At 37.7% G+C, this 13,289-nt stretch overlaps 1 protein-coding gene across 3 annotated transcripts in view; it reads left to right on the top strand.

Moving 5' to 3' along the window:
* Window positions 1–13,289, top strand: part of LOC6053089 (nuclear factor of activated T-cells 5) — a 78,384-nt gene that overhangs the window by 52,777 nt on the left and 12,318 nt on the right. For all 3 annotated transcript variants that reach the window (XM_038248822.1, XM_038248821.1, XM_038248823.1), the window contains one exon: window positions 6,094–6,755. In XM_038248822.1, the coding sequence (XP_038104750.1) occupies window positions 6,094–6,755 (662 nt within the window). The remainder of the gene's footprint in view (window positions 1–6,093; window positions 6,756–13,289) is intronic.

Raw genomic sequence — 13,289 nt, 5'->3', positions numbered from 1 at the left:
TCGTAGTTTGTGTTGAGGTAGTAGAACCGTTCTCTCTATATCTAGACAGATCTAGCATCGGCGATCGATACAACTACTCGCGCTGTGCGTCGAAATAAGTTAATTCAAAGCTACGTTACACAACATTCTGAGGCAACCCCCGTTCAGAACGAATCTTAAATCGTCAGTAAGGTCATCAAGCCCGCTGGAACTGGATCATTCTCAAAATTTGACGCGATGCACGTGTTCGAGGCGTGATCCAAAATGTCTACCGAATGCTACCCCCAAATCTGGCGGACTCCCCACTCAGCAAAACAGCAATAGTGGATGCTGTGTATCCAAACAGTACAGATAGTTTGGCATCTCAATTTTGAGTGTAGTCCTGCAGTGCAGGGTGCTCACATCTAGGGCGCGGGTATTTGTGATTCTAATCGAGATCATCAAACGGGGGACGGACGCTGCGTGTCGTCGGGCCTGCACTCTTCGTGGTAAATGTTTGAAGTATCTATAAAGGTTGTGTGCGGAGTGGGGTTGAGATTGATTCTGATAATTCTAAGTCGTCAACAACATTATTTAACAATAGCGACATTTAATACCCTCAATCTCTTGAAACAAATTTTTATTCTGGAATTAGGGCACATACATATGTTCAAATTAGCCAGAACGTCATTGTGACTAAAATTTACAAAATCTTGGTTTGAAAAGTTTCATAAATCCCGCTTAAATCCAAACATTTCATAACAGCGTTGCCAAGAGTTCACAAAGTATGACAATATGACTTATCTTAGAGGTTTATCCAAAGCCTACCTGAGTATTTCGATTTCAGTTTCGCAAATTTCGTGAACTCTAAAAAAAATATTTTTTGATTTGGATGAACCTTTGCCCATGCGTTGTCAAAAGAAGTCATTTAATATTGAATTGCTTGGTCCTTTTGAAATGCTAGTCTTGATTAAAAAAAATTGTTTTCGAACAGACCAGAAAATTTCAACTCGTTTCGTATTTAACATTGAAAATCGAACCATTCGTTGCTGAGATATCGACATTTGAACGTAGGGTTGTTTGGGTGAGACCTAGAAAACATCAGTTTTCCTGTTTTTAAACCATTGCATGACAATATCTCAGCAACTAAGGGTCGTATCAACAAATTTCTAAAAAGCAAACTATAGATAATTTTCTCAATTTAAAAAAAAAATTAAGATGGGTAAACATGTGCACTAATTTAAAAAAAAAAATAAAAACTGCGACTATTTTCAAAAACGTTACCCTCAAATGGCTTTAACTTGAAAACGGTGCACTTTATCAAAATTTTACTAGAGTACTTTTTGATTACAAATTCGATTTTACATCGAAAAATGAAGTTGACCAATTTTTACGACCAATACCTCGATTTAAAGAAAAAACAATCAGGATTGATTCAAAAAAAATCATAACTCGGTCAAAGATTTTTTCACAACCTGAAAATTTCTGAAAAGTTGGCATTTGGTGTCCCCTAAAACATATCAAAAAATATTTTTTTTTTGCAAATCATGTTTTAGTGACAAAAAGTGAAATAAAAAATCACCAAAAAAATTACCATATATCATTTTTTCAAAGTGTAGTCCTTATCAATATCTACAACTTTGCCGAAGAAACCAAATCGATCAAAAAATTCCTTCAAAAGATACACATTTTTGATTTTAATTTTTTGAAGCAACATTGAATTTTTAATCGAAAATTACTTTACATAATCATCATCAAGTTATAGCTAATTTTAACTATACATTTGCAACTCACCATTGTATTTGCCCACATTTGGTACGATGCAACGGTTTCGAAATACAATAAATAAAATCCAAAAACTAAATTATTGGAATAACTAGCGCCCTTCTCAAATGCCATTCTCGAAAAATGGCTTATATAAGCCTAGGATAACATGTCTGCAAAGTTTCATCGAATTCGGAGAAGTTCAAGTAAAAATGTACCTTAATAATTCTTGTTTTGAGTTAGTATTGCTCCATACAATTTTGGCAGCTTTATTCGAAAATCTTTTTCTTTTTGAGGAATTTTCTGATCGTGTTGGTTTCTTGGGCAAAGTTGTAGGTATTGATGATGAGGAATATTCAGGAAAAAAAGGTACACGTTTTTTTTTGTCTATTTATAAATCAACTCTTTTTTCATGGAAAAATAATTTCCCAAAATCAGCATTTTCATTTATTTATAAATTTTTAATATTTTTTGACCATAGAAAGAAAACCATTTTGCCGACGAGTTTTTTAATGTATTTTCGGAAAAAATTGAATTCTTACCCAAAACAATAAGTCGACGTCGTCGTGCTATCTTGTCGCACCCGCCATTTTGACGTTCCGAGAAAAACGCGTTTTAATGTTTGACCTTGAATATTCAAAAACGAGAGCACGCAATGTAAACAATAACAAACACGTTTTGTTTGGCTCACCATTCTTTGCATTGTCCCAAAGTTTGGTTGAAGTTGGTTGCTGGAGTCCCGAGTTATAATTACAAAAGTTTACGGTAGTCTAGCTTGTACGTGCGACAAACGCATCCTGACTTTCCTGGCCTGAAATCCCCTTGGCCTTTTGTCGCACTTACATCAATTTTCATGGAGTGACAAGATAGCACGACAAGATTGAAACTACTTTCATATGTAAAGTGACAAAAATGTACGGAGTTTTTTCGGTTTTTGTTGAATATCTCAGGATTGAAATCGAATTTTGGGGATCTGTGAAGGTCAAAAGGTGAGGCATTGTGAGCTGCACAAAATGGCGTTCTTAACTCAATTTGGCCCAAAATGCACGTACGACAAGTTAGCACGATGGCGACGAAGTGTTGACTTAAATTTGTGATGTTCAATTCATTTTATTTTTATTTGTGAATAATCACAAATTAGTTAATTTACGGTCCTAATAGAGTATTTTTTAGTCCTTTCAGTTATGTTTTACATCAAATTCATGTTAAAACTGTTGCTAAAAGATTTGTTTTAGGAAAACAGTTTTTAATGTAAAATATAATTTGCCAAAGAAAAGTATTTTACAAAAAAAAAAATGATTTGATTGATAAAGTTAGAAATTTGCAGTTTGTCAAATTTTTAAAAGTGTGTCATCTTTAATTTTTCTTTCCAAAAGTTCTGAAAATTACCTACATCCACAGTAGGACAGCACCATCTGAAAAATAAAGAAAATGATCTGGTAGAGGTAGAATAAAGGTGCCGAGGCCGAGAGCGTTATTCTCATGGGTTTATTTTTAAAATTTCACTAATCAAAAAAGAAGTGCTGATATCAAAAATCGCATTCAAAACCTTTTCCCTATTGAGTCAACGCCAGTCTTCTTGAAATGCTCTCTATGTTTACACGACGTACAAGTTTTCAGTGTAGATGAACCTCAAACACACCAGGCTACCATGTTCAAGTTCTACCCGAACGGCGCACTCAAGGTTTACACGCGGTGTAAACCAACGATGCCAGATTGATTTATTGGAGATCTGTGTTTTCCTAAAAAACAAAACTGTATTTTATCTGTATCATGTCCTCGATCATGTCTAATTCGAAGCCATGGAAAACTTTTTTAAATTTTTAACGGCAGATTTAAGCTTTTATATAATTTTGTAGCATAATTCAATTACTCAATTGTTGAAATTTTTAAAGAAACCCATTTTAAAAAATAATCTTTAATCTGTATATACAGATATTTGTGATTTTTGGGATCGAAAAATCTGTAAAATACAGATTTATCTGTACATCTGGCTTGGCTGGTGTAAACACGGAGTACAAGGCCGTGCGAGCGAAGAGCGTATAAAGAGACGAAAAAATGACTGACTCTCACTCTCTCTGCGACAAACACTGTAGTGTGACTGCAGCGGAGAATGAAACACCACTTTACAGCAGAGGGAGCGTGAGGGAACTATTTTTGTCTCTTTTCTGCGTCGTCAGCCTGAACGGTGTTTGTACCCTCGCTTGTACCCGAGGTGCAAAGTTCGGTTTAAACTTGAGGTTCGCGTATGGGTACAACCTGTACACGGCAGAGTTTAGGTTTGCTTGTACGCGTTCACACACGATGCTGGCGTTTGATCGAGTACAGAAAACAGAGAACGCGTTTAAAACGCGGTGCACGGGACCACTGGTCAACGCCCTTGTCGTATCGGGAATCAAGATTCGATGTATATGTTATCTTAATTTGCCGATATAAGCCACTCAACGGGATGAACTGATTCAACATGATCACAATTCCACGAGAGGCTATTCTCTCGGCTATCTATTGTTGGTGTAAACATTGAAGATTGAAGTTTTCTAAGTTTGACTCCAACAGTCCCCCATTTTTTAATGCCAATTTCTCAGCAACTAGGAGAAATTCTCGTATGTTTGGCAGGTTAAGTCAGTGAACGTACGCGAAGTTTTAACAAACGAACTCGAGCAGCCACCCGGCGGATGCTATCTCTTTCTTTCCCTCTCAACCGCTCTCTTTCTTACGCGAGCAATGCTGCGTGGTGATATTTGAGTGCAATCATGGGTAAAGTAGTCTAAATTTCAATAGTATGTCAAACGAACAAGCTCTACACCAATGTTTTAGTGACAAATGACATTTGCGCCCAAGATAACGCGAAGTTATGATTGTTTTTAAACTGGTTTTCGCTAAAATCGACGAAGAATGTATTTTTTCCAACCACCCTATCACGGTGTAGGTCACCTTTATGGCCGAACATAAAAACGTGTCTTATCATTTGAACCAAGAACACCTCAATCTAAGCACCTTTTTTTGTTCGGCTTTCATGTGGACATTTAACATGTTTTGAAACACCTCATATTTTACAAAAATATTTTTAAAAAACTCCAAAAATAAATCATATGAGAAACGGCACTTTAATAGCAGCCTTTCGCGTTAATTTTACTTTGCAATCAATAATTCAGTCGCAAGGACATTTCTTTCAGCACAGTAATTGTTGAGTATACAGTCATCCCACATATTCGGAACACCCACAAATTCGGAACACTTTTATGATAATTTGTCAATAGCATGCCAAAAGTAGCTTTTCTGTCGAACTTACTATTTTTAGAACCTTCATTTGGACATTACCTTGCTATTTCACTAGTAAAAGTAGTACTTTTTGAACAAAAAACTTCATTCCAAGACTATTTTGTCCAGAGCAGCAAAACACTGCCTCCAAATGGCCTGTTTCATAATTGTGGGATGTTATTGTGCCTTCCACAATTGTGGAACACCTGAATTTAACTGATATTTTAACAAAAAAAGTTATCAAACCATGTATAAAACATCACTAAGCTTGAGTTTCATTGGTTTCAGTGTGTGAAGTCATTATTTGATAATAAATATGTACTCCTGGAGAGATCCAAAGTTTGTTTACATTCGTAAGAAAAAAAGTGTTCCGAATTTGTGGATTTCAAGGGTCAAAGTAATTCTTCAAAAACTTCATATAAAAGTTAAAATTTGCAGATGTCCGATACAGCATTCGAAAGGTCGCAAGAAAAGCTTTCAAATGAAGGTAAAAACGAATCATTAAGCTCAATTATCGATTTGCTATGATTTTTTGAACATTGGCCGATTTGGAAACCGTTCCGAATATGAGGGATGACTGTAGTTGAGATTATTGTTGCTGGCTAACCGAGAAGCCGAACGGTGCTGTGCAAAAGTTGACTGATCGATGCACATGCTAGAGTGTAGTATTATTGATTTTGCAATTATTGTCACATTAGTCGTATTCAGAAGATTCTTGTGGTGAGTTTGTTTGCATTTAAAAATGACGGCTTATTAGTATGCAAATTGGATTGCATAATCGATTAAAGATACTAGCTTTTTTTAAATATTCTACAGAAAATGTTATGGTTTAGTAATTTTGTTAACTTATTTTTTTTTTGTAGAATTGTGGTATTCATAGTTAGCGCTCTTCCTTTTTTCCACATACATATTCACTGATCCTCTCGCTCTTTATTATGCTAATTATTAGGTCATCGCTTTCGACAACCACCCTATCCCAAACACTTTCTAGCAGTTGAACTAGCGTAGCTCTCCAAACTAGAAACTATTAGCATTAGCTTGCATCTTTTACCGAAAGTTTCGAAACCCCTGTTTCATCCACTGTTTCTCCACCTTTCTCCGTTCTTCCAGAGTAATGACCTCGTCGGCATCCCGCTCGCTGAACCGGTTACCGGGCAAACGACCCCCGATGCTGTCCGGATCGCTAGGCGGTGGAGGAGGACCCGTTAGCGGGGGTGGTCCGTTCAGCAATTCCGGCGTGGTCACGCTGCAGTCCCAGCTGGGATGTTCCTCGCGGGACGGCAAAATTCAGCTGCAGATTCTTACCCAGCCCGAGCAGCAGCACCGGGCGCGCTACCAAACCGAGGGTTCCCGCGGGGCCGTCAAGGATCGCAGCGGCAATGGGTTCCCGGTGGTGCGGCTCGTCGGCCACAACAAGCCCGCCGTGCTGCAGGTGTTTATCGGGACGGACGTGGGTCGGGTGGCGCCGCACATGTTCTACCAGGCCTGCAAGGTGTCGGGGAAGAACTCGACGCCCTGCGTCGAGCGGAAGCTCGAGGGCACCATGGTCATCGAGGTGGACATGAAACCGGACGGCGACATGACGGTGACGTGCGACTGCGTCGGCATTCTGAAGGAGCGCAACGTGGACGTCGAGCACCGGTTTCCGGACCAGAGCGGACCGCGGGCCAAGAAAAAGTCCACCCGCTGCCGGATGGTGTTCCGGGCGGCGATCACGCACGACGACGGAAGCGTCGAAACGCTGCAAGTGTGCTCCCAGCAGATTGTGTGCAGTGAGTAGTTGGAACGTTTATTTTTTTTTTAATTTTATTTCAGCAAATCGTTGTGATCGTGCTACCTTGTCGCATGTCGATTTTGGGTCAAATTGAATCAAATTCGATACAATATTGGTTTGAAATTTACTGAGGATTTGTTGTTTGTTATAGAAAAGGAATAATTTTGTCAACCAACAGGGGAAATATACCCATTCTCATCACTCTGAACGGTGGAGTCTGAATGATGCTCGATAATCCGGGGTGTTCCTTGAAATTTACTAAAATCAAGTGCACCAACCAGTAGAGCGGCTTTTTGTGAACATTTCTGTTCAATTCGACTTTTACCACAAGTTATTCGTCTCCCTTTTACAAACATTTTACAAAAATATTTCCAAAGTCTATTCTGGTCAGACGAGAATGCATTGGAGCGCACGAAATTTCTATTATCATTTGAGTTCATTTTTTTCTTTTAGCGAACTTTTGTGGCTAATTTATGATTTCCATAGAAAGTTTCCTGGCATCACTGGCTCAGTATTACACGCGCTGCTGGTAGTGTTGGTGACCGGCCCTAGTTTTTTTACTTGCCTTCGCTTCTCGCTCGTTTTTTGCCAGCTTTCGACGAGAATAGGTAAAATGTCAAGTGACTCAGGGCGTTTGCTTATTTTTTGATATCGTTGTCTAATTAATTCCATGTTTCGGGATTATTTTTCGCATAAAAAGTTGAAGCATGTTCAAGCAAATATATTGACGGTGGTTGGAAGCAATTTCATATCATAAGCGCTGTGAAAACGTTAGCGCAAATGAAAAGATGGGTATTGCGACTTTTATTATGCGGTTTAGCTCACATGTTGTGTGTGCATGTGCGTGCAATCAAAGTGAAGATAAATCGAAATTTTGATTAAAAAAAATGATCTTGTTGGCCAATAAATGGCCTAAACAGTTATGTGGGAGTTTTTATCAAGCAAAAAACTCTCCATATGCCGAAGATATGTGACTTATGAAAATAGGTAAATTTCCCTTACTCAATATTTCCTGAATAATTGAAATTATCCAAAAATTTTGATTATATTTGTAAAAAAAGATAAAATCAGAAATAAGAAATTTGTTTTTCGAGTGTATTACCACAGCTGACTTGCTCATGTTTTTTTTTCTCAGAAAGGTTGAGCGCGTGTGATTGGTTAGAGCCGAAAGAAGGGTGGCCGCACCACCCACCGCCAACTCAAAAGCACTCAAGTCACGCGAGACACGCGGGTCAACAATAACAAGTGTGTGTGTGTGCGTGCTTGCGAGAAGAGAGGAAGACAGAGAGAGAGTAAAATACGGTGCGCAACAGGTTATTTTTTGGAGCCGATGTTTTCGGTCATCCACGTGCAAGTTTCGATTGTTACAGGGGGATGCTAAAGGCCGCCATCTTGAGTGATTGAGATTAATAACGCGCGAAAACTGCGCACAGTGAAAACAAAACTATTTTTGTTTATCAATAATTCAATTTTTATTATAATAATTACTATAGTAAAAGTCAAATTACACAGTAGTTAAGTTAAATGTTTCATGTGATAAAAGTACAACTTTAAATGAAGTCATCGGCCCGATGTGTGCTTAATAATCCAAACTTTAGTAGTTTATTTTGCAAATAAATTGATAAAAATCACCTCAAAAACATACACTAACTTTTAAACTTACATTGCGGTAAAATTTTTCATAAAAACAATAATTACTTTATTTCCATTTTATGCCAGCAGTTTTTGTACTTTTTTTACAGTGCGCAGTTGTTTTGTTTTGGTTCCGTAACGAACAGCTGTTTTTTTGTGCTGGCGCCGAAATTGACAGCTTCCTATTGTTCTGGTGCCAAACTTGACAGCTTGTGTTGGCTGCGGGCGAGATGCCTGTAGTGAGATATAGATGTCGCCCCCCTGGATTGTTATGAATTAGATAAAAAAAAGGTGTGATCACAGACAAACAGACCTAAAAGTTTTGAACAAAATTTGAAATGTTAAATCGAAGTTACTGGAGTACCGTGGAGAATATGCCTTATCCGCTAAAACACATCCCGGATTGTCGGCAGCCGAAGCATTATTTTGACCGATCTGTTTGTCTGTGATGTTATTTCCTTTTTTTTTCTTATTGTGTGGTTTGTGCTGGCTTTTGGGAAAGTCGTGCCTAGAGAATTATCTGTATTGAATTGTGCGGTACAGGTGTTGACGCGGTTTTCTGGATGTTTTCGGATTTTGATCTCGTGTTTTCACTGGAACATTTGGCATCGATGTGCCAACAGTAAGTTCTCAAAATATTCCATGATGCCAATAAAGCGCCGAGGGTTGAAAATTTGAAAGGAAGCAGGTGTTAAAGAGTTAATATTTGCGCTCTCCAAATTGTTTCACGTGATAAGATCTTCGCCTTGCTGCTTGACTAATTGTTAGCTCAGTTTTCTGTGGGCTTGCCTCTAATTCTCACCTTTGCCTTTGACGTACACTCCACCTGCAACCACAAAGACACATATCTTTTCGTCCAGCAATCGCTCCTCGGATTCTGTCCGACAAAGATTGCTTGAATTAAAGCCCCGCCCCCTTTGTGGCACACATTTCGGGGCCCCAGTAATGTTAAACAAACATTACCACGTGCTAGAAACGTGGAGTTATTTTCGTTCAAAATTTTCCACTGAGCTTTTCGCGCGCGCTGGATGGGTATCATCGTGATATGGACCATTGAAAGTGGGGAAGAATGGCCTCAACAAATCGTGCGTCCCCAAATCTTGTTTGCATCAGAAAGTCGGCGTTGACGTACACACTGCCGGTTGTCGTCACCCTGCTATAGGATAGGTGGCCGGAGCTTTTGAGTCATGACGTTTAAACAATATATCCCGATAAGTGTGGACGCCATCAATCAAATGTGTAACTAGATCGGTTTGGTATTTGCGTTCGTTGGGGTGATCTTCACGTGAGTTGATGGGAGATATTGCACAGCAGGAGGAAGACGCCATGTCGGAGTAATCCTCTGTCGATTGAAATCTCTTTGATTATGATGGATGCAAGACAGGCAGCTTAAGGCTCTGGAAGGCATCATTCCCGATCGGCCATTTGGCGGCCATGTTTGGTTTAGAAAAAACATTCAAATCTTGATTCAGTTGTTTGTAGAAGTGTTTTACAAATAGTGATTATTTTTTCATTTCAATTCACTATATCTGGACCCTGAATTCAGAACCATCATTGCCAGTCATTGCCCCAAAAGTGAAATACACCGTCTACCACCTTAATAAGATTTTTGTAATTCGACTTCTTTGAGTACCTTGTGTTAGACCTTTTTTAAACAGTTCGAGTTATCCAACTTATTTCAGAGTGTAATCTTTCTAAGATTGTATTCTCCAACCGCGAATTTAAACGTTTTATTTCCAGTTTTTTTAAGTTGACATTTTATTTTACCAAATATTGACATCAAGCAGCCTATTGAAGAATAATATATTCGAAATTTTGGCATTAAGAGGCAGTATTTGTAGATTCTGCTCGGTTTGTTCTAGAGGTCGTATCGAGGTGCTCCGATTTGGATGAAACTTTCAGCGTTTGTTTGTCTATACATGAGATGAACTCATGTCAAATATGAGCCCTCTACGATAAAGGGAAGTGAGGTAAAACGGGCATTGAAGTTTGAGGTCCAAAAAACATGAAAAATCTTAAAATTGCTCGCATTTCCGTAAAACTTTGTCAATTCTAACTCTCTTAGATGCATTCGAATGGTCTTTCGAAGCCCTTCAAAATGTGCTATAGACATCCAGGATCGGTTTAACTTTTTCTCATAGCTTTTGCAAATTACTGTTTAAAATTGATTTTTTTAAAACCTTAATATCTTTTTGCAACAGCCTCCAACACGCATACTCCCATAGGTCAAAAGATAGGTAATTTCATGGACTATAAGCTTACGGTATTAACTTTTTGGCCAATCGCAGTTTTTCTCATAGTTTTACGATTTTTCTACAACAAACATTTTACAACGTTAGTTTTTGCCCTGTAGGCCTCCATAGCGGCACTTTTTGGTCTCAATTTTGTCATATTCGGAATCCTCGGTCAATTTCACGTAAGTTAGAAGTATTGGAGTTGTAATTTTGATTTAAAAAATAATTAAATAAAACATTTTTGAAAAAAGAAATAGATCTTATTTAATTCCGATTCCGAATATGTCAAAATTGAGACCAAAAAGTGCCGTCTTCTTGGCCTACAGGGCAAAAACTAACGTTGTAAAATGTTTGCTCTAGAAAAATCGTAAAACTATGAGAAAAACTGCGATTGGCCAAAAAGTTAATACCGTAAGCTTATAGTCCATGAAATTACCTATCTTTTGACCTATGGAAGTATGGGTGTTGGAGGCTGTTGCAAAAAGATATTAAGGTTTTAAAAAAATCAATTTTAAACAGTAATTTGCAAAAGCTATGAGAAAAAGTTAAACCGATCCTGGATGTCTATAGCACATTTTGAAGGGCTTCGAAAGACCATTCGAATGCATCTAAAAGAGTTGGAATTGACAAAGTTTTACGGAAATGCGGAAATGTTTTACCCCACTTCCCTTTGTCGTAGAGGGCTCATATTTGGCATGAGTTCATCTCATGTATAGACAAACAAATGCTGAAAGTTTCATCCAAATCGGAGCACCTCGATACGACCTGTTTCACATCGGTGAAAAACTCGCTCTTAATAGTAAACTTTTGAAAAAGCTTAAAAACACATATTTTGAACAAATTCTCACATTAGGCTAGATTTTAAAATTTAAGAATGATTTCTAACGTCATGATTCGAATTCCCGGACGCTTCGAAACCCGGACACTTTAGGGCTTTTGTTAATTTGATTTGGTGAACCGCGGTGGATTTTCTTGAAATAATTCGAACTGTCAAAAATCCACCAAAGCATCTACCGGTGGATACTTTTCTACCACAGATTTTTGTGCGATCAATGTGGTAGATGCTTTGGTGGATTTTTGACAGTTCGAATTATTTCAAGAAAATCCACCGCGGTTCACCAAATCAAATTAACAAAAGCCCTTTTATCTTGTTTTATCAATTATTTGGATATAAGTTCGCATTATGAATGTCAAAACTGTGTTATTTGATGAATTCCAACATCAACTTTCATTTAAAGTTTGTTTTAACGCTGTAGTTAATGCCAAAACAATTAAATACAATTAAGTTATAAGTTTACCAAAAATGCGAAACCTTTCACTTGAAATATTTCATAGGCGTTCGGTTAGGCGTTTCGGTTTCCTTAAATTCTAGCAAATTTTTAAATAAACTATCGATTGTTTTAATGTTAACAGCTTATTTGAGACCTAAAGTATGCCATTCAGTAACATTTCAGTCCAAATTTGTGCGATTCACAAGTAAAATCGAGTGTCCGGAATTCGAACAAAAGTGTCCGGATTTCGAAGCAGCTTTTACCAGTGTCCGGGATTCGAAGCACAACAAGACATTTTAATTTTAAAATTCTGATGAAAAATTGTTAGAAAAGACCTTTTTTGCATGCATTTTTTTGAAACTGACTGCTAATACTACATCCTGATGATATTTCTTCATTTCCAACTTATTACATGATTTTTTGTCAGCTATAACAAAAATTATATGCTACTAAGTGTCCGGATTTCGAATCATGACGTTATAAACTGGAAAAACATCATTATTTTTAATCTTGGGCAATTCTCCACTAAAACCGGAAATGGATCTTTTTTTTATTTGTTTTAAACTTTATGGAGTCTTTATTTATGACAAAAGAAGCATTTTGTGTCATTGGATCACCCATACAAGGCTCCATACAATTTTGGTAGCTGTCCATTAGGGTGGGTACGGATTTTGAAAAGTTCTCAGATTAAGTTCTGGTGTTGTTCCCCGTGTAGGGCATACCCATTGGGACTCTCACGCCAAATTTCAGCTCATTTGGCTGAAAACTGGCTTGTCTCAAGCTGGTTCAAGTTTACATGGAAATTACTATGGGAAATTTTGAATTTTCCTTCATTTGCTCCTACAGGCCTGGGCAAAACATGTAGAAACTTCTAGGATGGCTAGAAATGAGCGGAATCGTCTGGAGAACAACTTTTCCTAAGAGACCAGGTCGATTCGTTCAACCCCCATCGAGCTCAACGGCAATACATCCGGGGTTTTCGGAACTAACGATTTTCCACAGAAAAGCATCAAATTTTCCTTAGCATGCTAAGGATGCTTGATGAACACCGCGACGCAAAACATATAAAAAAAATAAAAATACTGATTATGGGAAATTGAATTTTTATTTAAAAAAATCAATTTAAAATCGACAAAAAAATCCGTGTACCTATTTTTTTCTGAATAGTCCTCATCAATACCTATAATTTTGCCGAAGTTACCAAATCGATCGGAAAAATTCTTCAAAAGTTACAGATTTTCGAATATTTTCGTACCATTTTTGAATGGACAGCTACCAAAATTGTATGGAGCCTTGTATGGGTGATCCAATGACACAAAATGGCTTCTTTTGTCATAAATAAGGAGTCCAAAGAATTTGAAACAAATCAAAATATAAAAAAAATCCATTTCCGAT

The sequence above is a fragment of the Culex quinquefasciatus genome, chromosome 1, assembly GCF_015732765.1.
Source record: "Culex quinquefasciatus strain JHB chromosome 1, VPISU_Cqui_1.0_pri_paternal, whole genome shotgun sequence".
NCBI classification, from domain to species: Eukaryota; Metazoa; Arthropoda; class Insecta; order Diptera; family Culicidae; genus Culex; species Culex quinquefasciatus.
This window is presented reverse-complemented; position numbering and strand designations above follow the sequence as displayed.